This window comes from Odocoileus virginianus, chromosome 31 (assembly GCF_023699985.2).
Source record: "Odocoileus virginianus isolate 20LAN1187 ecotype Illinois chromosome 31, Ovbor_1.2, whole genome shotgun sequence".
Lineage (NCBI taxonomy): Eukaryota > Metazoa > Chordata > Mammalia > Artiodactyla > Cervidae > Odocoileus > Odocoileus virginianus.
In genome coordinates this window covers 9,113,320-9,139,180 of record NC_069704.1, presented here as the reverse complement: position 1 = coordinate 9,139,180, position 25,861 = coordinate 9,113,320, and the positions used below count along the sequence as shown (strand labels likewise).

At 46.1% G+C, this 25,861-nt stretch overlaps 1 protein-coding gene across 12 annotated transcripts in view; it reads left to right on the top strand.

Annotated features, from left to right (window-relative positions):
* Positions 1-25,861, top strand: part of ZNF618 (zinc finger protein 618) — a 198,658-nt gene that overhangs the window by 161,585 nt on the left and 11,212 nt on the right. For 4 of the 12 annotated variants that reach the window (XM_070459252.1, XM_070459249.1, XM_070459251.1 and 1 more), the window contains 4 exons: positions 4,817-5,056; positions 8,708-8,791; positions 10,887-10,931; positions 11,838-11,915. The exons of 1 other annotated variant lie outside the window; for it this stretch is intronic. In XM_070459252.1, the coding sequence (XP_070315353.1) occupies positions 4,817-5,056; positions 8,708-8,791; positions 10,887-10,931; positions 11,838-11,915 (447 nt within the window). The remainder of the gene's footprint in view (positions 1-4,816; positions 5,057-8,707; positions 8,792-10,886; positions 10,932-11,837; positions 11,916-25,861) is intronic. 7 more of the 12 variants (XM_070459253.1, XM_070459250.1, XM_070459248.1 and 4 more) reach the window with 6 other exon arrangements.

Genomic DNA, 25,861 nt, shown 5'->3' with positions numbered 1-25,861 from the left:
TTCCAATTCATGAACATAGTCCGTCTCTTCACTGGTTTAGGTGTGTTTACATTTCTCTTAGCAATAATTATATTTTCAGAGTAGAGGTCTTGCACGCATTTCATTACATTATATCTGAGTTTCTTGTGTTTTTTAATGCTACTGTGATTTTTTAATATTCAGTTTTTGTTGCTATTACATACAATTAATTTATATATATTGAATTTGCATCCTACAATTTTGTTAACTTCACCTGTTCTGTTAGCTTTTTTGTAAATTTCTTGAAATTTTTCTTGTCCATACTCATGTCATCTACTAATAAAGACTGCTTTACATCTTTTTTTCTAATCTGTATTCCTTTTATCATTCTTTCCTATTATGCTGATTAGGACCTTCCAGTTAGAGGTTGAATAAATGAAATGAGTGGATGTCTTTGCCTGGTTCCTTATCATAGGGTTTGAGTTTTCATCATTAAATTTGATCATTTTCATCATTAAGCATTGTATTAGCTGAAATAGGTTTTCATAGATACCTCTTTATCTGTTAAGAAAGTTACCTTCTGTTTCTAGTTTATGAAAGTTTTCATAATAAATTGGTGTTATGTGTTTTTTCTACATCTATTGAGCTGATCCTATGATTCTTATCTTTTATTCTGATAATGTGGTGAATTACATAGATTGATTTTTCTAAAAAAAAGTTATCATGCCTGTTCTTTATTAAAATACATTGATTATCAGAAAACCGTGAAATGAACTAAAAAACATTACAGAGTTCGAATGCTTCTTCTCCAGAAGAATGACTTCTTTTTTTAAGCTTCTTTTTCTTGGAAAGGCATCTAAATTACTTTGAGACCTAAGGTAGTTTATAGTTAATCGGTTATCAAGTATGTGTCTTCTGATTACTTCTATCTAAAATTCCCTAGGGTTTTACCCGGCTTTTAATATCATTTCCAAAACTGACCCTTCAACAGTGGGAAACTACAGTCCTAGGATTAGAAGAGTGCCCCAGATTCAGTCATTGGTCCATTAATCATGGTCATAATCAAGAAAATAAATATTTCTGGTGTTTTTAAGATACCAGAAGTATTAATATGTCATCATCCAATTAAGTACCTCATTTAAAGTAAATAATTTGTCCTATGTATGCAGCCATGAAACCATCACCACAGTCAAGATAATGAACATGCCCTTCACCCCCAGAAGTTTCCTTGTGCCCTTTTATCATCGCTCACTCACCTCTTCTCTCTTCCTAGGCGAGCACTGCTCTGCTTCCTATTACTACAGGTTAGTTTACGCATGTTCTGTGGTGGTGGTTTAGTCACTCAGTTGTGTCCAACTCTTGCGACCCCATGGGCTGTTGCCTTCCAGGGGAACTTCCCGGCCCAGGGATCGAACCCTTGTCTCTTACATCTCCTGCGTTGCAGGCGGATTCTTTTACTGACTGAGCCACCAGGAAAGAAGGCCCATAACATTTTCTGGAATCTTGCAAATACAGAATCTTATCTACTATGTGTGGTGGGGTCTGGCTTCTTTTGTTTGAAGATTCATCCATGTTTAAATGTATCAGTAGTCCATTCCTTTTGATTGATGAAGAGTAGTGCTCCGTTGTCTGGATACGGATGCCACAGTTTCCTTCATCTGTTTACTTATGGATTGACATTAGGTGGTTTCCAGTTTGGAGCTAATATAAATAAAGCTGCTCTGAATGTGTCTTACTATGGACAGATGCTTTCATTTCTCTTGTATAACTACCTAGTCTGGATCATATGATAGGTATATGTTTAACCTTTAAGAAACAGTCAGACAATATGCCATTTTACATTTCAACCAGCAGTGTATTTTACTTTTCTTATGATCAGTTCAGTATCTCAGTCATGTCCGACTCTGTGACCCCATGGACTGCAGCATGCTAGGCTTCCCCGTTCATCACCAACTCCCTGTTCACCAACTCCCAGTGCTCAAACTCAGGTCCATTGAGTCAGTGATGCCATCCAGCCTTCTCATCTTGTCATTCTTGTAATGTCCTTGTCTAAATTGGGTTTCAGAGTAATGCTGGCCTCATAAAGTGAGCTGGGAAGAGTGTTCCCTGTGTATAGTGTCAATTAGGTTAAGTTGGTTAATAATGTTGTGGAAATCTCTTATTTTGGCACTTCCTATATGCCAGGGAATGAGCCCTGGTTGGGCCAAACTGGCGGAGTCCCTCCCTCACAGAACATGCAGGATAATCAGGGAAAAGACATTGGTTGAAAGATCACACCATGTGTCTCTATTGGTGGTGGTCAGATCTTAGAAGGGAAGAGGGGAAAGGACTGAAAGATAAATGGCCAAGTAAGATATCAGGGAGGGTTTTCGACGGAAGTGATGTTTATTTGGAAGTATGTGGACCGGCAGTAGTGATTCAGGGAAGAACATTTTAGGCAGAGGGGATAGCCTGAGCAAAGGCCATGAAGCTTGGAAGATTAGGGCATTGTAGATTGAGGGGGCAGAAGGTGGGCAGGTCCCAGGCCAAAGCAAGCAGGTGATGCCCTCGGGTTCATTGTATCAAGTGTTTTTGGGTGCCCTGAGCTCCTTGCCACAGGGACGCAGGGGCTCTCGCACGTGGGTGCCAGGATTTTGACAGCAGGATCGAAGACCTTGAGATCTGATCCAGAGGGTCTCCTGGAAACCATTCTGCGTTTGGAGATGAGGCCTAAGAGGGCAAGCAATGTGCTCTGTTCTTTGCTCAAAAATTCTCTGTCCCTTGAGCTTGTGTTAGTGCCTAAGGGGACCACGTGGTCTTGCACAAAGGCTTCCATGGGAAGCTGGCAGCATTGGGCCCCATTCCATCCTTGCCCTGACTTTCTGTGTGGCTGTAAACTTATTAAGCATTCTGGGCCTTAACTTCCTTAATCCTAAAAAAATACTTTTCATACCTGTTTACATTTGAAGAGTATTCAAGGTGCTTCTGTGACTTGAGTGGATTCTCGTAAAATCCCCATGAGGTCGATAGTGCAGAGACGGGTGCCCCACTTTTATCGGCAGAGTTGAGGTGGGGAAACTGAGGCCAAGACCACGGAGGCCAGAGGTGACTGACCTGGAATTCAGAGGTGGGCCGGGCTCACAGCCCACACGCTGTTGGTTCCATTACAGCAAACCATGAGCTGTGGTCCCCAAACTGTGCTTCAGGGAAATGGGGGAGAAATCAGAGATGGGACACGTTATATCTCCCTCAAGGTTTGATGTGTAGATTTAGTCTGTGGCAAAAAAAAAAAAAATTGGAAAGTGTGAGATGAGCCGCCTTCCGGTTGGATTCAGGGCCTTCAAGTTCCGTTCTCTGAAAGGAAAGGAGAGGGAAAGAGGGGACCTTTGTAGGTATCCTTCAACACTTGCCCCTCTCCAGGTCCTGATTGAGAAAGTAAGAATCCAGAACGTGGGGCGGGGGCTTGGGGAGAGAGTAGTGGACGACAACTGTGTTCTCCGCAGCCTGAGCCTGGGGGATTTCTTTCCGAGTTCAGGGGGGCAGGTGAGGTCTTGCTTAGGGGCCACGACCGAATCCCCACCCACAGCTCTTGGCATCTGGCCACTGCTGTGCTGGGAAGGCAGTGACCCCCCAAAGGGACGGGGGGGCAGCCTGAGTCCTGTGAGCCCACCTCAGGGCCTTGAGTCCTGTGTGACCTTGAACTCGGCCCTGCCTCCTGCTTCTCCGGGCCTGCGCTTCCCCTCCGGCCAGGAATGGGCAGAAGTGCAGGAACAGAGAGCGCCCGTTTGCTCTTTGGCAGTGAAAGCGGCCAGTGCAGCAGCATCTGTGCCCAGGAAGGGCACTGCCCTGGGAGCGGGGGTAAGGCGGCCTCTCCTCCCCCCCGAGGCAGGCTGCAGGGCAGGGTCCTTCAGGCCCCAGCCAGCCTCTGTGGCAAGGCGGTGCCCCCCAGGTGCTCCCACCACCGCGGGTCCTGTGGGCCCCGGTCAGTACCAGAGGGGCCCCTTCTCTTGCCGCCCGGTCCACTCTCACCCTCAGCAGAGAGTTGCAGTGGACTAAAGCCACTGCCTCCCCTCTTGGTTTGAAGGTGGCCCTGTGGCCATGTTCCAGGGCTTGCCACCACTAGTAACCATGTCTCCGGGCCGTGTGAAGGGGGCAGATTGATGCCACCCGAGCTGGATACCACCTGAGGGTCAGGTCCCCCCCAACACACACCCCTGCTCTCAGGAAGCCCAGCTTCTGCAGAGGATGCAGGCGATGGAGGCAGGGCGTCTGGGAATCGGTGACATAAGCTGCCCTTGACACCGCCAGGGAGATGCTGCACTTATTTTCCTTAAAGTATCGGTCGTCGGGTTGAGCACTGTCCCCTGAGAGCATCCATCCCAGGCAGTGTCCAGGAGCAGCACGAGCCCCTTCCCCTGAAACCACGGGGCGACATCAGCCCTCTGCTCTTCCCTTCCCCAGCCCCACCCCACCCCAGCCAGTCGGCCTTGCTAGTCTCTGCCTCTCTGTTGCTTGCTGTTACTTCTGAGCCAGCCTGCCTTAGAAGGAAGAGAGGCTTAGGGATCTACATCTTAGAAAGTGCATTTGAACTTGGGTTGACTCATCCAGGTGCCCCAAGCATGGGTCCCAGGGTGAGTTCTTAGACACTCAGAGCCTGGGCTGGTCAAGGGTTATGGTGTGGACTGGTCAGTGGCCTTCAGGTAATGGTGAGTGTGAGCTGGCGATCAGGTTTCGCTCAGGGAGAAGACAGAGAAGGTTCTAGACTCCCAGACTTTCTTGGGCTCCAGGTGGTAGCCAGAAAGGCATTTCAGCCCTCGAGCATAGGGGTCTGTGGCTCAGCCCCAAGGGTCCTCGGCGACTGAGAGCGTGACCCTCTCAGGTACCGCCCCCGGGTGGGAGCCACCGGATGATCCAGACACGGGCTCCGAGTGTTCGCATCCAGAGGTCTCCCCATCTCCACGCTTCGTGGCAGCGAAGACCCAGACGAACCAGTCGGGGAAAAAGGCTCCGGCCTCCGTGGTCCGATGCACCACCCTCTTACACCGCACCCCTCCAGCCACCCAAACCCAGACGTTCCGCACTCCAAACTCGGGATCTCCGGCAAGCAAGGCGACCGCAGGTACCAACGGCCTCTGTTCCCTTCACGCTCCCTCCACTCCCCGCCCCTCTCCCCCCCTGCCACAGCAGTGCCCGCGGTCATTGTTCCCTTGCAAAAGCGAGGGTGGAGGGCCCGTGGCTCTCTGGGACGGATCTGGGTCCCTGCTCTGCCTCCTGCTGGCTCTGTGATTCTAACAAGCCATCTAGCCTCTCTGAGTCTGGGTTTTCTTACCCTAAGTCAGAGGGTTGTCCAACATGGTTTGCAAACTAATTTTTTTAAGCAGGAGAGTGTTTTTTCATAAGTCATGGCCTACGGGATTTTAAATTTGTTTTAATTATTTGCTAACGTTTGAACGTTAGATGTTCTTGTGAAACTTGATTTCTCGCTGACATGGTAAAGTCAGATCTGGCAGTCCTGGGCTCACTTTCCTGCAGGGCAGCCAATTGCCTTGAGGCGGAGTCACAGAGCATGTGCTCTCCAGTTTTCCACAGTCCCCACCGCTCCTTCCTGCCTCCCCAACACAATGGCCACGTGGCAGGCGCCATTTCTCATTGTGATCACGCTGTTGTCTGTCTCGCATCCAGCCCAGTTCATCCATTTACGTCCCCTGCCTGGAACTTCTTGGCATGAGTTTGCACCTCCTCCCGCATCTTTCAGAAAACCCAGTCTAAAAACTCATTTCTACAAAGAGCTGCTCTGCATGAAGAAGAGCAGTTGACTAGGAGCTCTGTTCTCTTGGCCTCCTTCTACCGGGTACTGCTCGTGAAACCCCTCTTTGAACCGTAGCCTAGCAGGAAACCAATGGATGTCTGCTCCAGTGTTATCTGAGTCTATGCAGGAAGGGCTCAGATTGCAGAAGGGTGAACAGGTAGTGAATGGCACACCCCAGCCATTTCTTACCAGTCATCAGGGAAAACTGCTGAGACACACCGTGTGCTGAGAACCAGCTAATTGGGAATCCTGATTCATGCCTGGCTGGAAGGAGCCTTGGCCGCCTGCCTAGATATGTGGGATGTAGGATGGAGTGGTGACATAGTCCTTCTGGGACTACGGGCCTTTCAGGTGCCTTCAGGATGCCCAAAGTCACCCATGAAATGTACAAGCAAGTCAACGGAGAACTCGCTTACCTAAGTCAGGAGGCTGGACCGGAGACAGCCAAGGAATGAGCTGTGCTGCTTTATTCTGGTTCAGGAGCAAGGATGCGGTTCTTAAAAATGTTCATCCCCACATTGGCAGGCGGGTTCTTTACCACTAGTGCCTCCTGGGGAGCCCCCTCCCAAATTTTGAAGCTATGCTTATTTGCGCTTCCTTGGTGGCTCAGAGGGTTAAAGCGTCTGCCTGCAATGTGGGAGACCTGGGTTCGATCCCTGGGTTGGGAAGATCCCCTGGAGAAGGAAATGGCAACCCACTCCAGTATTCTTGCCTGGAAAATCCCATGGACGGAGAAGCCTGGTGGGCTACAGTCCATGGGGTCGCAAAGAGTCGGACACGACTGAGCAACTTCACTCACTTATTGTGCTTACAGCTCCCGAAAGGAGAGTAAGTAATCAGCCTTGAAGGTAACCGTTTTCAGGTACTGTGTAGAGAAGAGCTGGGGTTTGGCGACAGTAGTCATAAATGAGTTAAACAGGCTGGTCATCACAGACTTACTAGTGGTAGATACTGGCTCAACTAAGGATCATGGCTTTCATGTCTTGCTGTTACTCTTGACCTTGTGGCTGAGAGTTTCTGCAGTTTCTGCAGAGAACTGCCTATAGGGTTTGTGCGGTTTGCAGCAGCTCTTGGAACCCAATGTCACCATGGAAGCTTCCAGAGAGCCGTGGGGCTTGCCTCTGGCTGCCTTTATGTGACATACGAGGCTTGCGGTGGGTGTCACACCTGGGCTACCAGCTGCATGGGACGTAAGCCGGAGCCAGCATGTTGAAGCTGGAAGTGACCACTGCAACTCTCATGCTGGAACAAGACAGGCGGCCCCTCCCATGCGTGTGTGTGTGCCTGCACGGGGATGTCCCCTGCAGAGCCACCTGGTGGTTTTCAGGCAGAGGTGCCGATAGCAGGAATAGCTGATCAAAGTCTGCATTATCAGCTGAGCCATAGGAGATTGATTATAATAGTTTGTAACCTCAGATGTGCTCAATTCTACCAATATATTGGTCAGGCTGCATGAAATCCTCCACAGATGGGTAACCATTCCATGTGTACAAGAGAAGGTGGAGAAAGGAATCTCTCCTCTGCCCCAGACCCTTTTTAAAGAGGAAGGCTCTGTCCCGGGAATGAAATCTCCTTATTCTGCCATCTTTGGGGGTTAGGAACTTAGCCCCAGGAAATCGACAGCCTCACTTTCTCTGGGTTTTCACCTGTAAAATGGGAGTGACAGCATGGATCTCACAGAGCTCTTGGAGGGTTAAGGGAGACCATGGACATAACACACGTGAATCAGTGCCTGGCTCATAGCAGGTGCTTCATAAATAAGAGTCCCTCCCCTTTGCCCTAGATAAAGAATTCAAGGGCTTTCTTTGCCAATTTACAGATGGTATCTTGAAGCAGGCAGGTGTGTAGTGCTCGGCCTAGGCATTTTACAGACACATTTGGAAGAAAGGGTCTTGCCTGTGATGTTCTTGACAGCCTCTGCAAAAAGGAAGCTGCATCAGAGGGCATTGTCAGAGTCAGGCACAGGGGAATTGAGTGGGGCCTGTAGGAGCCATCTCTGGCTTTCTTTCCCATCACCCCAATGATTGTCTGGAACACTGGCCCCCGACAGTCTGAGCACTTGCCTTCCTGGTGTCAGGAGGCCTGGGGACAATGACACTTGCCAAAGTTGGTTCCCAGGATCACCATTTTTGAGAGATACTAAGAAATCTCATATTATTACTTTTTTTCTTTTTTTTTTTTGGCTGCATATGGGATCTTAGTTCCCATATGGGTACTGAGTTGGTGTTTCCCACCTGGTTGGGCCCTGTCTCTGACTCCAGTATTTACAGGGAGTTATATGAGCCTCTCAGGAAGGCCCCCCTTGTCCGTGGGGACACCCCAGAAATCACTCGGGAAGCCAGTCCCTTTCCCTGGGTGAACCCTGACCAGACAGACCTCACCTGGTCGCTGGCCTCCCAGGGTTTGGAGCTGCCCAGGCTCTGCCTGTCACGACATCTCTGCCACCCAGGGGCCCCAGCAGCCATCGGGCCCTCCTGCTCTGCCTGAGCCACCGCCAGAAAGCAGGCTGTCACCCTCCCTGCGCTCTGGTGGGTCCACATCACTTAGATGGCACCTGTGACTCCCCAGGGGCCAGAGATGGGAGACCATGGCCCGTTCGCCATCTGCTGCATCAGCTTTATCTCATGTGCGTGCCCACATCCCACACACACCCCACGGTGCCTGGACCTCTGCCCATCCTGGGCACTACTAGGGGGGTCTCCTGGGGTCCCGAGGTGGTGTCAGGAAATTCAGGTGAGCCTGAGAAGCTGGAAGTGTGTGGTTTGGGGTTCTGGAGCCCCTCACTGTGCTGGTTCCCAAGTATAAAGCCTCAGGCACTCACCCAGTCCAGGGGCTGGGGCAGGTCCCACATCCCTGGCCTCCGAGCCCTCCCCCCTCTCTGGCGTGCCCCCTCTCTGGACCTGGTACTGACCAGTCACTGTGGTGGTTTTTTTTTCTTGCTCTCTCCCTTCCCCCACCCAGCAGAAAGTGCTTTCAGTCGACGGGTAGAAGGCAAAGCACAAAACCACTTTGAAGAGACGAATAGCAGTTCCCAAAACTCCAGCGGTGAGTTGGTGAGCGGTGTGCCCCGGGACCGCCGTCCTGTGCTTCCGGGGTCTTTGTGGTCTCTGCTGGGCTAGGGTGCTGGGGGGAGGCTAGGGGCAGAGAATTAGAAGGCGGCCAGGGCCAGGCAGAAGTGAGGGTCCCTTTCTTCCAGGCGCGTCCCTCTAGGTCCAAGGAGCATCTTGAGGACTGTGGCTCCTCTTTGTCTTTCCATGGAGAGAGAAACTCCCCTGTCCCCACAGCCTGTGACACATTAACTCGGACGGCCCTCTGAGCCATTGCTGGTGTTTATAGGGTGAACGTTGCAGCCACTTTTTCCCCAGGAGAAGCAAAGCGGGTACAGGAGACAGAGCTCTGGCCCAAGAGCCAGAGGCCGCATGTTCTGGTCCCCCTTTGGACCTGGGAACTTCCAGAGGTTCCCTTCTAGGAGCCTTACCAGCCCAAGTAGGTTTGCTTGAGGTTCCGGGTGGTGTTTTGGCGCCCCCTGGTGGCTGCCTCTTGCCAGACCCTGACATAGCCTTAGCACCTTAGAACTGAGCAACCGTAAGGCCGCTGTCCCCAGACAGACAGACAGAACTGGGGCCAGCCTGGCGGAGCCCTGCGCGGTCACAATCAGCTTCTGTCCGAGAAAGGCACAGCAGGCTGGTCTGCACAGTGCCAGCCGAGGCAGAGTGTGAAAAGGATTCTGCTCTCATACTTCTTTACATGAAGGTAAGGCATCGCTCCCTTTCTTGCTCCGCGTTTTCACTCACCAGATTAGGTGTTGGCCAGTGCTCAGCGCCCTGCCGAGCCCTGGCTGGGTGTGGACGGATGATGAACACGACTTGACCGTGAGTCAGGGGCTTTATGAAACACGCGGGGGCTCAGGCTTGCACGCGGAGTCTTCCTCACAGTGCCCAGAGCTGCAGCTGAGGCTTGACCCCAGCTCCACCTTCGGCAAGCTGGTGGCTTAGGCTCGCCTCTGAGTTTCTCCCCTGCTGCAGAGTGGAAGTGGAACACACGTCCCTGTGGTCGGGGATCATTCAGTCGGGGCCCTGCAGAAGAGATACACATCCACATTGTGTCCACACTGTTTGGGGGGGCGAGGGGGGCAGGGTTAAGTTAACCAAGCGATTTCATGAGTCAGTGTCCGAGGCAGGCAGTGAGGTATGCCGTGGGAGCCCCGCAAATGTTGACATGCTCCTTTAAACTAGAGAGAACATCAGCTGTTCCAAACTGCTTCATCCTTTTGAAAACTGTAATGCCTCTCTGAAAGGTGGGCCTTAAAGAGACGGAGTGACTGGTCCAGGCCTTGCAGGAATGAGCAGCAGAGCCGGGACCAAAACCCCTGTCTCCTGCAAGCCTTTGCTGTCAGCCAGCCAGGCTGCAGCCCCTGCCTCTCCTTCCATCAGAGTCCATGTTCAGAATTGGGACGGTGTGAGGCACCGCTCCTGCTGGCAGCCACCATTTATTGAGTGCTTACTGTGTGTCTGGCACCTGTTCAGAGCTGTATGTGTCTTACCTGTTTTCACCCTTGCCACACAGCCAGCGAGGCTCAGTTTTACTGTTATCCCTGCTTTTCGGTTGAGGAAATCAAGGCTCAGGAGAGGTCGATTGTCGCCCCGGGCCCCTAGCTTGTAAGTGGTGGAGCCAGGATTCCCCGGGGTAGTCCGTCTGCCCCACTCTGCTGCCCACTGCCCGTGAGGCTCACCTGACGATACCAAGAGGCTTGGGGAGCTGCCAGCAGACAGAGAGGAGGATGGAGACACATGAAGGGACAGCGCAGTGCTCCCTCGGCTGCCCTGGTGGTTGGTATCAAACGTGTCCACCCTGGGCGCCCTGACCTAGAAGCCGTCCCAGCTCCCTGTCCTGAGACGGGCAGCCACGTGTGGGTACTGTCTCATGGTGTTCTGTGGGCTCGCTGTGTGAGAGCTGAGGGTGTCCTGGAAGGATGGCCGTGGCTGATCTCACCCTGCCCGTGCCCAGGCCCACCCCAGACACCCGCCTCCCCCTTCTCTGAGAGCCCATCTGGCTGCTGCTGCCCAAGAACAGAAATCATGACAGTCGGCCCGAGCACCAGAACTGGAAGAGACTTAGCTAAACTGTTTCTCTTTTGCAGAAACTGCAAGTCCCCTGATTTCCAATCCTTTCCCTCTCCTACAGAGTAAGTGAGGGTCCCGTCGGGGGGGGGCTGGAGAGGGCGAGACAGGGCAGGGAGTGAACTCAGGCCGCCACATACTCTGGACCCCTCCCAGGCAGACCCGGCAGCTGGTGGAGGCAGGGGGAGGCCCAGCCCAGGTGGGTGGAGGAGTGTGGACAGCCTGCCTCTGCCACCCCCAGCCCTGCAGAAACAGAGCCTCCCCTTCCTGCCCACGGGGCTGGCCTCACGACGCCGCTCCCGAGCCTCACCTCCGCCATCATCCTGCTCTTTTCCTTCCTGGTCTTTGGTCTCTTCTCTCTTCCTTCCGCATTCATGTGCCAGGCACACAGATGGAAAGATAACAGGCCCTGCACACGAGCTCCTGTCTATACGCTCTCATAATTCCACCCCCCCATCCCCTCCGCTCCTCTTCCGTCTCATCCCTGCTTCTCTGGCTCTTCGCTGTTTCCCCGCTTCTCCCCTGTTCTCTCGTCCCTTCCCGCCTTCTCTGCCCTTTCCTCCGCGTCGCTCGTCTTGTCTTTGGTTCATTCATACCTTCATTCAGTCGTCCGCTCAGCAGACTGAGCCGTCTGTGTGCCTCTGCCAGCCGAGAGAGAGAGGTAGGCTGGGGAGCCGAGAAGATGCGGTCCCTGCCCTGCGTCGTCCCCAACGCCCGAACAGTGCCTGGCACACAGTGAGCCCTCGATAAATGCCCCGTGGCTGCACTCGACGGCCTGTCATTGGCCATCTTCCTCTGTCCGTCGCTCCTTCCTCCCCAGCCTCTCCCTCACTAGCTAGTGATGGGGAGCCCCGAGGGCACCACCCCCTGCGTGTCTGGGTGCCCAGCTCCCAAGCGGCCCGCAGCAACCCAGCAGGAAGGCGTTGGGGTTTGTGCGGCCCTTCAAACGGCCGCTCTCTTTCTCCCCGCAGAGCCCTACACGTGCGGCGCCTGTGGGATCCAGTTCCAATTCTACAACAACCTGCTGGAGCATATGCAGTCTCATGCGGGTAAGGACCCTGCGGCAGGCGCCGGCCGGATGCTGCAGCCCCCTCCGATCCCTTTCCCCCGGATTCTGCAAGAGGCAGGGCCAGCCTGGGGCCACGCTCCCAGGAGACCATCACAGGGCCTGGGAGCCCCAGTCAGTCTGTTGTAACCCAGGGTAGTGTGGAGCTGAAGAAGCTTCCGGAGGCTGTGGCTTCTGCCTGGAGCCTGGAGGCCACATAGGAGCTGAGCAGGACAGACGTGGAGGTGTGTGGTCTGAGGTCCAGGGGAGTGGAGGTGGGGAGGGCAGTGGAGAGGCTCAGCCCAGGGCAGCCTGGGGTGAACCCCGTGGCTTTCAGGGGAAAATTCTGTCGCGTGAAGCAGCTGCCATCAAACCTGAGGGTGCCTCAGCCTCTAGGAGGGCTGGTGGAAGCCCAGGTTTCTAGGCTCTGCCCTGAATTTCAGACTCCTGGGTCTAGGGTGGGGCCTGGACTTGCATTACTGGCCGGTCCTCACGCCACACACCCCCGGCTTGTCCAGGGGCCACGCTTTGAGAACCACTGCTATAGAGGTCAAGAATCTGCCTGCAATGCAGGAGCCCTAGGTTCAATCCCTGGGTCGGGAAGGTCCCCTGGAGAAAGAAATGGCAACTCTCTCCAATACTCCTGTCTGAAGAATTCCGTGGACAGAGGAGCCTGGCAGGCTACAGTCCATGGGTTGCAAAGAGCTGATCAACTTTTACTTTCACTTCAGAGGCAAAGCTAGGAGCCTGCTGTCTGGACAACCTGTTTATCAGCTGTTTCTCCATCTGCCCAGCTTACAGTGTCAGCTCCCTCACTAGACCATCCAGCCTCCAATTTTAGGTTTTTATCATAGTAGCACTGAGTTTTTATGTAGGTGTCTCCCTAGACACTATTCGCCATAGCAAGTAAATCCCAAATGCTCGGTGGTTTGACATAACCACTTAACATCTCAGCCATAGCACAGCCTGATGCAAATGGCCTTCCACGTGGCCACTCACACACACTTCCTTCGTGTGCCTCCATCCTCCCCGGGGTCGCAGAGTCCTCTTCCTCTGACTGGCAGGCAGAGAGAGGGGCACCCTTCTTTCTTTACCCTTTAGACCACAAATGACACACAGATGCTCCGGTTCCAGGGGAATTCTGGGAAGCACACCCAGAGCCCTGCCCAGGGGCAGCCTGACACTCCGCGGCGGGAAGCGGGAATGTGAGGGAAGCAGCTTGCTGACCCCACCGCCCCTCCTTCAGGGTAACCCTCTAGAGGCACTGGAGGTGATGTGAGAAAAGCACTTGGTGGTTCAGGACAGGCCACATAGAAGCTGACCAGGAAAAAGATAGGAGGTAGAGGTGCAGTGTTTGTTTAAGCTGCTGTTATTTCTCCTGTTACTGTTATTGTTAGTTATCGTCTCTCTCTTAGGGCTTCCCTAAGCGGGAAAGTGGGAAAAGAACCTGCTAGTGGTAAAGAACCCGCCTGCCAATTCAGGAGACAGAGGAGACGCAAGTTCGATCCCTGGATCTAGAAGATCCCTTGGAGGAGGGCATGGCAACCCACTCCAGTATTCTTGCCTGGAAAATCCCTGTGGACAGAGGAGTCTAGTGGGCCACAGTCCATGGGGTCACAAAGAGTCAGACACGACTGACGCGACTTACCACGCACGCTCATCTCTCTTAGGTTTATAAATCTTTCATATCATCTTCCAGGTTGGGCCTGACTAGCACAGTATTACAGGGCTAGATGTTCTTTAGACTGGTCCTGTTCTGTTAGTGTGACCTCTCCATTTGTTCACTTACTCAGCATATATCTGTTGGGTACCTGCTATACACTAGGTACCAATTCATTTGATTTTAGGTGGAGAGGGGAGATTATTTATTTCTAATGTACTCATTAAATCAGTGCAAGGCAGGATTGGCTTCCATGACATGTGAGTTCTAGTCCTCTCTAACCCATGGGTCTCCATACCACATACCGAACAGGAAACCTTGTCCTCCTCTCTGAGTCTCCATTTCTGAAACAAGGGCTCACAGATCTCAGCTGCCCTCTTCACACCAAGGTCCCATCTCCACATGTCTCTCACCTCCAGCTTGCCTTTGCCATCAGCCATCCTGCAGCAGGGAGGGCCTTCGGAGCGTTTAGACTTGACCCTGGGGAACCAGTGGCCAAAATTGGAAGGTTGCTGGGGACCCCTGCCTGAACACAACACTTGGGTCCCTTGGGCCCGAGACCCCCATGACCCAGCCCCTGCTCACTCCCCGCCGAGGCCCTCTGCCCCCCTGCAACCCCTGGAATGTGCTCAGTCCTGTCTGACCCTTTGTGACCCTTTGGGTTATAGCCCACCAGGCTCCTCTGTCCATGAGCAGGCTGCCACTACGTCCTCCAGGGAATCGTCCCTAATCAGGGATTGAACCTGCGTCTCTTGCATCTCTTGCACTGCCTGTGGAGCCACGTGGGGAGCCCACCACCTCTGGAAGCTGAGCTCTCATTAGGGAAGACTCTGGGTGCCTGGGCTTCTCCGACCCTCAGGCAGTTGGGCGGAGGCCATTGACATGCAAATCAAGGATGCGCCTGTGGGGGCCCCGCCTCCCCCAGGCATCCCAACTTGTTTTCCCGAGAAGAGCTTTGGGCTGCTTTGTTCTGGTTCAGCGCCAGCAGAGAATGCCTTGCCGGCAATCCAGTGCAAAGCCAGGCTGAAGCCCAGCCAGGCTGAGTCGGGATTAAAGGATTGACTCCATAGAAAGAAATTAAGCGTCATGATCTGCGCAGTTCACAGGGCCGCTGATAAGGGGGATCAACCTCGAATAACACCAATCTCATTAAGAAGCTGCTGAATGGCACAGAGTAATTCCCGCTAATAAACTTCCTTTCTGTACGGTACAAAAACCTGCCTGGTCCCTGGTGACAGTTTAGGAGCAGGTTTTGGCAGCAGTGATACTGAAGGTAGCTAACACTTAATGAGCAATTACTGTGTGTCGGGCCTGGTTATAGCATCAAGGCTCCTCAATAAGCTGGCTGGCATTATCATCCCCATTATACAGATGAGGAAACTGAGGCTCAGAAAATGTAATTGCTGGCCCAGAGTTGCATGGCTCGTAAAAAGTAATACCTAACATCTTTTGAGTACTTACATATTAGCTCATTTGATCCTCAGAAATCCCTCTGAGTTAAGTGCTTGAATTAGCTATCCTTTATAGAAAATGGAAGCACATATTGTGGGCAGAAAAGCGTCAGTCAAAGAATATTTATCAGGGACTTGCCTAGCAGCCCAATGGTTAAGAATCGACACTTCCACTTTGGGGGACGCAGGTTTGATCCCCAGTTTGGAAACTACAATCCCCCATGCCACTCAGCACTGGAGAAAAAAAAAAAAGAAGCACAATTTATCAATAAGAAAATTGTTAGCCCTGTCCAGCAGTTAATGATTTAAATAATGATTGCCATATTTAATAAACATAAGCTGTTCCCATAATGTTCCAGAATGCAATAGGTCATTCCCTCAACTGCTATCAGTAGGGGAGATGCTCTGATTTTTAAAATTTTTCCAAGTTGTAGTGTTATATTGCTTGTTTGTGTTTAGAAGTGTACATTATGCAGTTGATTTTAGTGTGCTATTTCTATGTTGTTTATTTTTTTGTTCTTTTCATAAATTGTGTGAATTATAAAATAAAATGACTAAGTAACTTGCCCAAGGCTCTGCAACCACTGAATCAGACTACGATTCTGACCTTCTCATGAACTCAACAGCCAGGTGCCCTTTTCAGCAGGGTGATTGAGGTGGAGGATTAGGGATGGGGGAAGTCTCATCCCTAATGATGAGGTCATCATTAGGTCAGGGATGAGGTCATCCCTTCTAGCCTCTTTTCAGCTAAGTGAGGCCTGGGGACTTTCCTAGGAGGCAAACATATTGGCAACTCAGAGTGGTAGGATGTGGGAATGGCCACACTGAACTTCTAGTCCCTTTGAGGGATTACCTAATCACCTTTCTGGGTGTCAGGCTTCTCATCTGTAAAGTGGGTTCATCACCATTCTCCACAGCCTGGGTGATGGTTCTGGAGATGATGCATGTAAAATATTGAGGACTGTGGCACATTCTAAAATAAGACCAAATAATACAAATTTCTCCTTTTCCATCCATTGCTGGAAACAACTGCTTTCTCCTTCCTGCAACTGATCCCTCCCTGGGAGACATTCTTTATTCCAGCTTTGCGTCCAGTCCTTTGCAGATGTGTCTATCTGTTCATGTGTGAACATGTGTATCTGTGATACATGGGAATAGCCACACTGAATAAACCTTGTTTCCAGCTCAAGCTATAAATCAGACCATTCACAGAGCATTTACTGAGTGCCTCACCCATTCAGCAGCATTATCTGTGAGATAAGGGTTTTTTTAATCAACCATACTAGATATCATTATCAAATTTGAGGTTGAGTAATCCTGATTCCAAGGCTTGCATAAAGGCAGAGAATGAGGGAACCACCCTGCAACCATAATCTTACTACTCAAAGCTAACCACTATTCCTCTTTTAATGGTTTCTTTTCAGTCTATTTTAAAATCATATTTATTTATAATTTATATAAATAAGATTCACCAGTTTTAAGAGTTCTGTTTGACAGGTCTTGATAAATGTATAGTCATTTAACCACCATCATAAGCACAATGGATAATGTTACCATTGACCCAAAAAGTCCCTTTCCCAGACCCCCATGCTGGCAACCACTGTCTGCTTTCTTTTCTTATAGTTTCTGGAATTTTGTGTGCATGCGTTCATGCTAAGTTGCTTCAGTTGTGTCCAACTCTGTTGGACCCTATGGACTGTAGCCTACCAGGCTCCTGTGTCCATGGGGTTCTCCAGGCAAGAATACTGGAGTGGGTTGCCATTTCCTCTTCCAGGGGAATCTTCCTGACCCAGGGATTGAACCCGTGTCTCCTGAGTCTTCAACACTGGCAGACAGGTTCTTTACCACCAGTGCCATTTGGGAAGCCTGCAGTTTTGTATAAATAGATTATATATTTAGCCTCGTGTCTGACTTGGGTGTCTGACTTCTTTCACTTAGCATAATTTTGAGACTCATTCATATTCTATGATACTAGTCTTTTAATTTCTGAGTAGTATTTTATTGTCTGGATATGCAGCAGTTTGTTTACCCGTTCCCCCGACTGATGGACTTTTAGGCTGTCTCCAGTTTGGTTGGGGCTCTTACGAATAAAGTTGCCGTGAATGTCCAAGTCCAAGTCCCTGTGTAGACATGCTTTTAACTACTACATAGTTACCTAGGAGTGGAAATTCTGGGTCATAGAGTCAGTCTGCAGTTAACCTTTTGAAGAGCTTCCCCTGTTTACTAAAGTGTCTGCACCATTTTCACATTCCCACCAACAGTGTCTGAGGGGTCCAACTTCTCCACACCCTTGATAACGCTTCTTATTATCTGACTGGTTATAGCCATTCTAATGCATTAAGTCAGGGTTCCCCAACCTCTAGCATCTAATGCCTGGTGATCTGAGGTGGAGCTGATATATGTAATAATAAGAGAAATAAAGCGCACAGTAAATGCAGTGTGCTTGAATCATCCTGAAACCATGCCCCTGCCCCAGTCCATGGAAAAATTGTCTTCTATGAAACTGATCCCTGGTGCCAAAAAGCTTGGGGACTGCTACATTAAGTGAGAGGTTTCCCCAGTGGCTCAGTCGTAAAGAATCCGCCTGCCATGCAGGAGCCAAAGGAGATGTGGGTTCAATCCCTGGGTCGAGAAGATCCCCTGGAGGAGAGCATGGCAACCCATTCCAGTATTTTTGCCTGGAGAATCCTGTAGACAGAGGATCCTGGCGGGCTACAATCCATAGGGTCACAAAAAGAGTCAGACATGACTGAAGCGACTTAACACACACACAAATTAACTGATACCTCATTGTTATTTTAATCTCTGTATTATTGTTATTCAGTTGCTCATTCATGTCTGACTCTTTGCAACTCCATGGACTGCAGCACACCAGGCTTCCCTGCCATTCACCATCTCCCGGAGCTTGTTCAAACTCATGTGCATTGAATCGGTAATGCCATCCAACCATCTCATCCTCTGTCGTCTTCTCCTCCTCCTGCCTTCAATCTTTCCCAGCATTGGGGTCTTTTCTAATGAGTAGGCTCTTCACATCAGGTGGCCAAAGTATTGGAACTTCCAAAGAATTGAAGCTTCCCCTTTCATTCTAGTCCTTCCAATGAATATTCTGGATTGCTTTTCTTTAGGATTGACTAGTTTGAGCTCCTTGCAGTCCAGAAGACTCTCAAGAGTCTTCTCTAACACCACAGTTCAAAAGCACCAATTCTTTGGTGCTCAACCTTCTTTATGGTCCCGCTCTCACATCCATACATAACTACTGGGAAAATTATAGCTTTGACTATAGGGATCTTTGGTGGCAAAGTAATGTCTCTACTTTTTAATATGCTGTCTAGGTTTGTCATAGCTTTTCTTCCAAGGAGCAAGCATCTTTTAATTTCATGGCTGCAATTAGCATCTGCCATGATTTTGGAGCCCAAGAAAATAAAAGTCTGTCACTGTTTCCATTGTTTCCCCATCTATTTGCCTTGAAGTCATGGGACCAGATGCCATGATCTTAGTTTTTTGAATGTTGAGTTTTAAGCCAGCTTTTTCACTCTCCTCTTTTACCTTCATGAAGAGGCTCTTTAGTTCCTCTTCACTTTCTGCCATAAGGGTGATATCATCTGCATATCTGAGGTTATTGATACTTCTCCCTATAATCTTGATTCCAGTTTGTGCTTCATTCAGCCCAGCATTTCACATGACATACTCTGCATATAAGTTAAATAAGCAGGGTGACAGTATACAGACTTGACATACTCCTTTCCCAATTTGGAACCAGTCCGTTGTTTCATGTCCCATTCTAACTGTTGGCTTCTTGACCTGCATACAGATTTCTCAGGAGGAAGGTAAGGTTGTCTGGTATTCCCATCTGTTTAAGAATTTTCCACAGTTTGTTGTGATTCACACAGCTAAAGACTTTAGCATAGTGAATGAAGCAGAAGTAGATGTTTTTTGGAATTCTCTTTCTTTTTCTGTGATCCAGCAGATGTTGGCAATTTGATCTCCAGTTCCTCTGCCTTTTCTAAATCCAGCTTGAACATCTGGAAGTTCTCAGTTCACATACTGTTGAAGCCTAGCTTGGAGAATTTTGAGCATTACTTTGCTAGCACATGAGATGAGTGCAACTGTGTGATAGTTTGAACATTCTTTGGCATGGCCTTTCTTTGGGATTGGAATGAAAACTGACCTTTTCCAGACCTGTGGCCACTGTTGAGATTTCCAAATTTGCTGGTATATATAGAGTGCAGCAGTTTAACAGCATCGTGTTTTAGGATTTGAAATAGCTCAGCTGGAATTCCATCTCACCTCCACTAGCTCTGTTTGTAGTGATGCTTCCTAAGGCTCACTTGACTTTGCACTCTAGGATACCTGGCTCTAGGTCAGTGATCATACCATCTTGGTTATCTGGGTCATGAAGATCTTTTTTGTATAGTTCTTCTGTGTATTCTTGCCACCTCTTCTTGGTATCTTCTGCTTCTGTTGGTCCATACCATTTGTCCTTTATTGAGCCTGTCTTTGCATAGAATGTTTCCTTGGTATCTCTAATTTTCTTGAAGAGATCTCTGATCTTTCCCATTCTGTTGTTTTCCTCTATTTCTTTGCATTGATCACTGAAGAAGGCTTTCTTATCTCTCCTTGCTATTCTTTGAAACTTTGCATTCAGATGGGTGTATCTTTCCTTTTCTGTGTATTCCTGATGGCAAATGATGTTTAACATTTTTTTATGTGCTTATTGGCCATTTAAGTATCTCCTTTGGAGAAATGTTGGTTCAAATCCTTTGCCCATTTTTTAATTGGGTGTTTTGGGGGGGGGTTATTACTGAGTTGTAAGAGATCTTTTTATCTCTATAGAGACATGAGGCCTCTATAGATAGATGATTTACAAATATCTTCTCCCATTCTGTAGGTTGTCTTTTCACTTTCTTGATGCTGTCCTTTGAAGCACAAACATTTTTGATGAAGACTTTTTTTCATTGTTTGTGCTTTTGATGTCATGTGTAAGAAATCATTGCCTGGTCGAGGGTCACAAAGACTTAACTCCTGTTTTCTTGTAAGAGTTTTCTAGTTTTAGCTCTTAGATTTAGGCCCATATTCCATTTTGTGTTAATTTTTGTATGTGGTATGAAGTAGGGGTCAAACTTCATTCTTTTGCATGTGGGTATCCAGTTGTCCCAACGCAATTTTTTGAAAAGACTATTTGTTTCCCTGTTGCATTGTCCTGGCATCCTTGTCAAAAATCAGTTGACTGAAAATTTGAGGGTTTATTTTTGGATTCTAAATTCTGTTTCATTGGTCTGTATGTCTATTTTTGTGCCAGTACCACACTGTCTGGATTACCATGGCTTTATAATAGCTTTGAAATCAGGAAGTCTAAACTCTCCAGCTTTGTTCATTTTCAAGAGTGTTTGGCTCTTCTGCATAAACTTTAGGATCAGCTTGTCAATACCTGCAAAAAAAGACAGCAGGACTTTTGATAGGGATTGGGTTGAATCTGGATCAATTTAGGGAATATTGCCATTTTAACAATATTGTCTTCTAATCTATGAAAATGGAATGCCTTTTCATTTATTTAAGCCTTCTTGAATTTTTCAAACATATTTTTAGTTTTAAGTGTGCAGTCTTATACTTATTTTATAATTTATTCCTAAGTATTTTAACTTTTAGAAGCTATTATAAATGGAATTATTTCCTTAATTTAATTTTTAGAGTGTTCATTGCTAATGTACAGAAGTATAATTTCTCTAATATGTTGATCTTGTATCTTGAAATCTTGCTGAACTTATTTACAAGGTCTAATAGTAGTGTGTGTATATCTCTGTTTTCCATAGGATTTTCTATACACACAATGATGTAGTCTGTAATCTATAAATAGAGATAATTTTACTTCTTCTGTTCATCTGGATGCCCTTTCTTTTTGTTTTTCTTTCTTTCTTTTTTTCTAATTGCCCTGACTGGAACCTCTAATGCATGCTGAATAAAAGAGATAGAGTGTTCATTTTTACCTTCTTCCTGATCTTAAGAGGAAAATTTTTAATGTTTAACCATTAAGTATAGTGTTAGCAATGAGTTTTTCATAGATGCCCTTTATCAGGTTGAAAAATTCCCTTTAATTCCTAGTTTGTTGAATGTTTTTATCATGAAAGAGTTTTGAATTTTGTCATTTAATTTTTCAGCATCAATTAAGATGATCAGGTAGTTTTTGTCCTTTATTCTATTAATATAGTATTGATGTTTGTATGTTGAACCAACCTGTATTCTTGGAATAAATGCTGCTTGGTCATAGGATATAACCTGTTGTATGTGTTGTTGGATTTGGTTAGCTGTACTTATATTGAGTATGTTTATATCTATATTCAAAAGGCATAGTGGACTATAGTTTATTTTCTTGTGACTTATTAGTCTGGATTCGGTATCAGAATAATACCTGCCTCATAGAATAAATTGAGAAGTGTTCCCTCCGATTTTCAGAAGAATTTGTGAAAAGTTCTTTAACATATGATAAAATTCATCAATGAGATCATCTGAGCCTGGGCTTTCCTTTGCTTTTCTTTTTTATGGTCTGTACTTTGATTACTAATTCAGTTTTTGTATAGATATATCCAGATTTTCTGCTGCTTAAATAAGTTTTCGTAGTTTATGTTTTCTAGGAACTTGTCTATTTCATCTAGGTTGTCTAATTGGTTGGAATACTACTGTTCATAGTATTTCCTTATAAATAATCCTTTTCTATCAGATCAGTCAACTTAAGATTTTTTTTAGATGTCCTTTATCAAGTTGAAAAAGTTTCCTTCTCTTCCTAGTTTGTTGAGATTTTGTATCATGGGTGGGTATTGGATTTTGTCACATTTAAAAGTGCATTTTATCTATGGCGATAAAATGATTTTTCTTATTTTTTTTCCCCTCTTAGTATAGGAAATTACACTGATTGGTTTTCTTTTATTAACTATCCCATTTCTGGAATTAACTTTGCTTATTCATGATGTGCTATTATTTTTATTTTTTATTTTATCCCACATGGCTTGTGGGATGTTAGTTCCCAAACCAGTAATTGAACCCGGGGCACAGCAGTGAAAGTTCTGAGTCCTAACTTCTGGACCACCAGGGAACTCCCATGATGTGTTATAATTTTTATATATTGCTATATTTAATTTGCTAATATTTTGTTAAGCATTTTGTGTATATGTTGAGGGATATTGGTCTGTAGATTCTTTCTCTTTTAAAAAAGAATATTTATTTATGTACTTATTTGGCAGCGCCTGGTCTTAGTTGAAGCAAGCAGGATCTTCCAGCAGGATTTTGTAGTTGAGGCATGCAAACTCTTAGTTGCCACAAGTAGAATCTAGTTCCTTGACCAGAGATCGAACCTGGGGTCCCCCTGCACTGGGTGTGTGGAGTCTTAGCCACTGGACCACCAGGGAAGTCCCTGTATTTTCTTTTCTTATAATTTTTTCTTTAGTTTTGGATTGAGTTAATGACAGCCTTGTAAAATGAATTGGGAAATGCTCTTTCCTCTTCCGATTCTTGGGAGAATTTGTTTGGAATCTGTATTATTCCTTCCTTAAATATTTGGTTGAACATTGCAGTCAACTCATGCGGGAGTTTTTCTTTGTGGGAAATTATGAGAGCTATGATCTGAATTTATTAATAATTACAGAACTTGAAAGATTCAGGTTGCCTATTTCTTCTGAAGTGAACTTAGATACTTTATATTTTTAGGTTTTTTTTTTTGGCGTCACTTAAATGGTTGAATTTATTGGTATAACATTGTTCATAATCATTTTTTAAAATATTTATTTATTTGGCTGCATCGGGTCTTAGTTGCAGCCCATGGGCTCTCTAGTTGTGTGTAGTCTCTGGAGTGCTAGAGCTCAGTAGTTACAGCATGCGGGGCTTCTCTCGGTTCAGTGCTTGAGCTTAGTTACTGCACTGCATGTGGGATCTTATTTCTCCGACCAGGGATCAAACCTGTGTCCCCTGCATTAGAAGGTGGATTCTTAACAACTGGACCACCAGGGAAGTCCCCATATTCATGTCCCCATTAATCCCTTTAATATGTGTAGCATCTGTAGTGGTGTCCCCTTCTTTTATTCCTACTACTAGTAATTTGCATTCCTCTCTTTTGTTTTTTTAAACTTTCTTATTAGAGGGTTATCAATTTTACTGATTTCTACCAAGAATTAGCTTTTAGTTTGATTTCTCTTGTGTTTATCCATTTTCTGTTTCATTCATTTCTGCTTTTATCTGTATTATTTTCTTCTGTTTATGTTAGACTCAAAGTACTCTTTAAACTTAGTCTTTAGATCTCTTAGTGTTGAAGCTTTGTGACACTGATTTTAAACCTTTATTCTTTTCTAATAAAACTTTTAATGTTATAAATAACATTCATTTAGATGTACCCACAAATTTTGAAATCTGAGATCTGTATGTTTTAGTATTTAGCTCAAAGCATTTTCTGACCTCCCTAATATTTCTCTGACCTCTGAGTTACTTACAGGTGTGATGTTTAATATTCAAATAGTTGAAATATTTCCAAATATCTTTTTGTTATTGATTTCTAGTCTAATTCAGTTATGGTCAGAGACTATACTTTATATGATTTCAGTATTTTTCTATTCTGCCTCCTTTCTCTGGGAATCCAGCTGTATGTACATTGGACTGCTTGCTGTTGTCTGCTCTCTGCTCATTTGTATTGAGTCTTTTTCTTTTCTCATGAGAGGAACAGTTACTGAGAGAAGACAGTTTGAAATTTCCAGTTGTGGGTTTGGTTTCTCTGTTTCTTGTTCAGTTTTCTCAGCTTTTGCTTCTTGTAATTCTGATGCTTTATTATCACTTGTACACAACATAGGATCATTATGTATTCTTGGTGACCTGACTTCTTTATCATGATGCAAGGTCTCTCGTTACCCCTGGTCATATTTCTTGTTCTGAGGTCTGTTTTCCTATAGTGCTACCACATGCATCTCCTGCCTTCTCTTCATTCCTCTTTGTGGAGTATACCTTTATTTAACCTTTAACTTTCAACTTACCCATGTCTTTATATTTAAATAGATTTCTTATAGATAGCATAGAGTGGATTCTTGTTTTTTTTTTAAGTATGACATTCTCTAACTTTTATTTGGAATGTGGAGATCATATCATTTGCATTTAATGTGATTTCAATATTCCTGGGTTTAAATCTACCATTTTCCTATTTGTTTACTGTTTCATTTGTTCTTTCTTCCTTTTTCTCTATAATTTTTTTGCCTTATTTTGGACTGAGAATTTTTTATGATTCCATTTTTATCTCTATGATGAATTTATTAACTGTAATCCTTTGGGTGTTTTTAATTATTTATTTCAGTTTTACACTATACATTTCTAATTTATTAAGTCTACTTTCAAAGGATATTAGCCCCCTTTGTATATTGTGTGAAAAACTTTCAACGAAATCTTCTGTATCATTTTCCTAATCTTTCTATTATTGTTGCCATACAGTTTATTACTACATGTAATTACCACAATTCATTGTTACTATTTTCCAATGAGCAGTCAGTTACCTTGTTAAAGAGATTAAAAATGAGGGAAAACATCTTTTATGTTCATATATATACAGTCCCCAGTTGTCTTCTTTTCTTTCTGTACATCCAGATTCTTATTTGGTATCATTTTTTTTTGTATACCTAAAGAACTTCCTTTAGCATTTCTTATAGTTGCAGGTCTGATTTTTTTTTCTCTTATTTATTTCCATTTGTGAAAGATAGTATCTTGTTGTTTATCTCCTTTACATATATTAGTATGTGTATGTTAGTCTCAAACTCATAATTTGTCCATCCTTCCTCTTTCCCTTTGGTAACCGTAAGTTTGTTTTATCTGTCATGGGTCTATTTCTGTTTTGTATGTAAGTTTATTTGTATCCTTTTTCTTTTTTGATTCCACATGTAAGTGACATCATATGGTACTTGTCATTGTCTGGCTTACTTCACTTAGTATGGTCATCTCTAGGGCCTTCTGTGTTGCTGCAAATGGCATTATTTCATTTTTTTAATGTTCGTTTTATTTGGCTGTACAGGGTCTAAGTTGAAGCATGTGGGATCTAGTTCCCCGAGCAGGGATTGAACTTGGGCTCCCTCCGTCGGGAGCATGGAGTCTTAGCCATTGGACCACAGGAAGTCCCTCATTCTTTTTTATAGCTGAGTAATATCCCATTGTATAAATATAGTTTATATCAACTGTTTATGATGTCTCCTTTATCCATTTATCTAGGGCAGCCCTTAGAATTTTAGATTGACCTTCTCCTTTAACTTTGTTCTGTTGCCTGCTGGGTCTGTTGTTATTCTTATTTTTGTTCACCTGTACTTAATTTTTCCTCTTCTCTCACTGTTCCTGTCATTGGTTTTCAACTATTTTATTATGACACTGTGCCTTGGTGGTGTTTTCTTTGAGTTAGTTGAGCTTTTAGAACTTGGTTTTATGGTTTTCATCTAATTTGGAAAAATTCTGGCCGTTTCTTCAAATATTTTTTCTGCCTCACCCTGTTTTTCTGGGACTCCAATTATATGTGTGTTAAACTACTTAATATTGTCCTTACTCCCTTTATTTATTTACAACCTTTTACCCAGTCTGGTTTTCATTGGATATGTTTTTTTTTGCTCTGTCTCCAACTTCACTAATTTTTTTTTCTCCTGTGGCATCTAATTAGTTTTTATCCCATACAGTGTACTTTTCCTATACCACTTATTTTTATATTTAGAAGTTCCACTTGAGTTTAGTTCGCTCTTTTTTACATCTCCCATTTCTCTCCTTAGGGTATTCATGTTTCCCTTCATAACTTGAGCATATTTATGATGTCTACAACTGCTGTTGCAAGATTCTTATTGG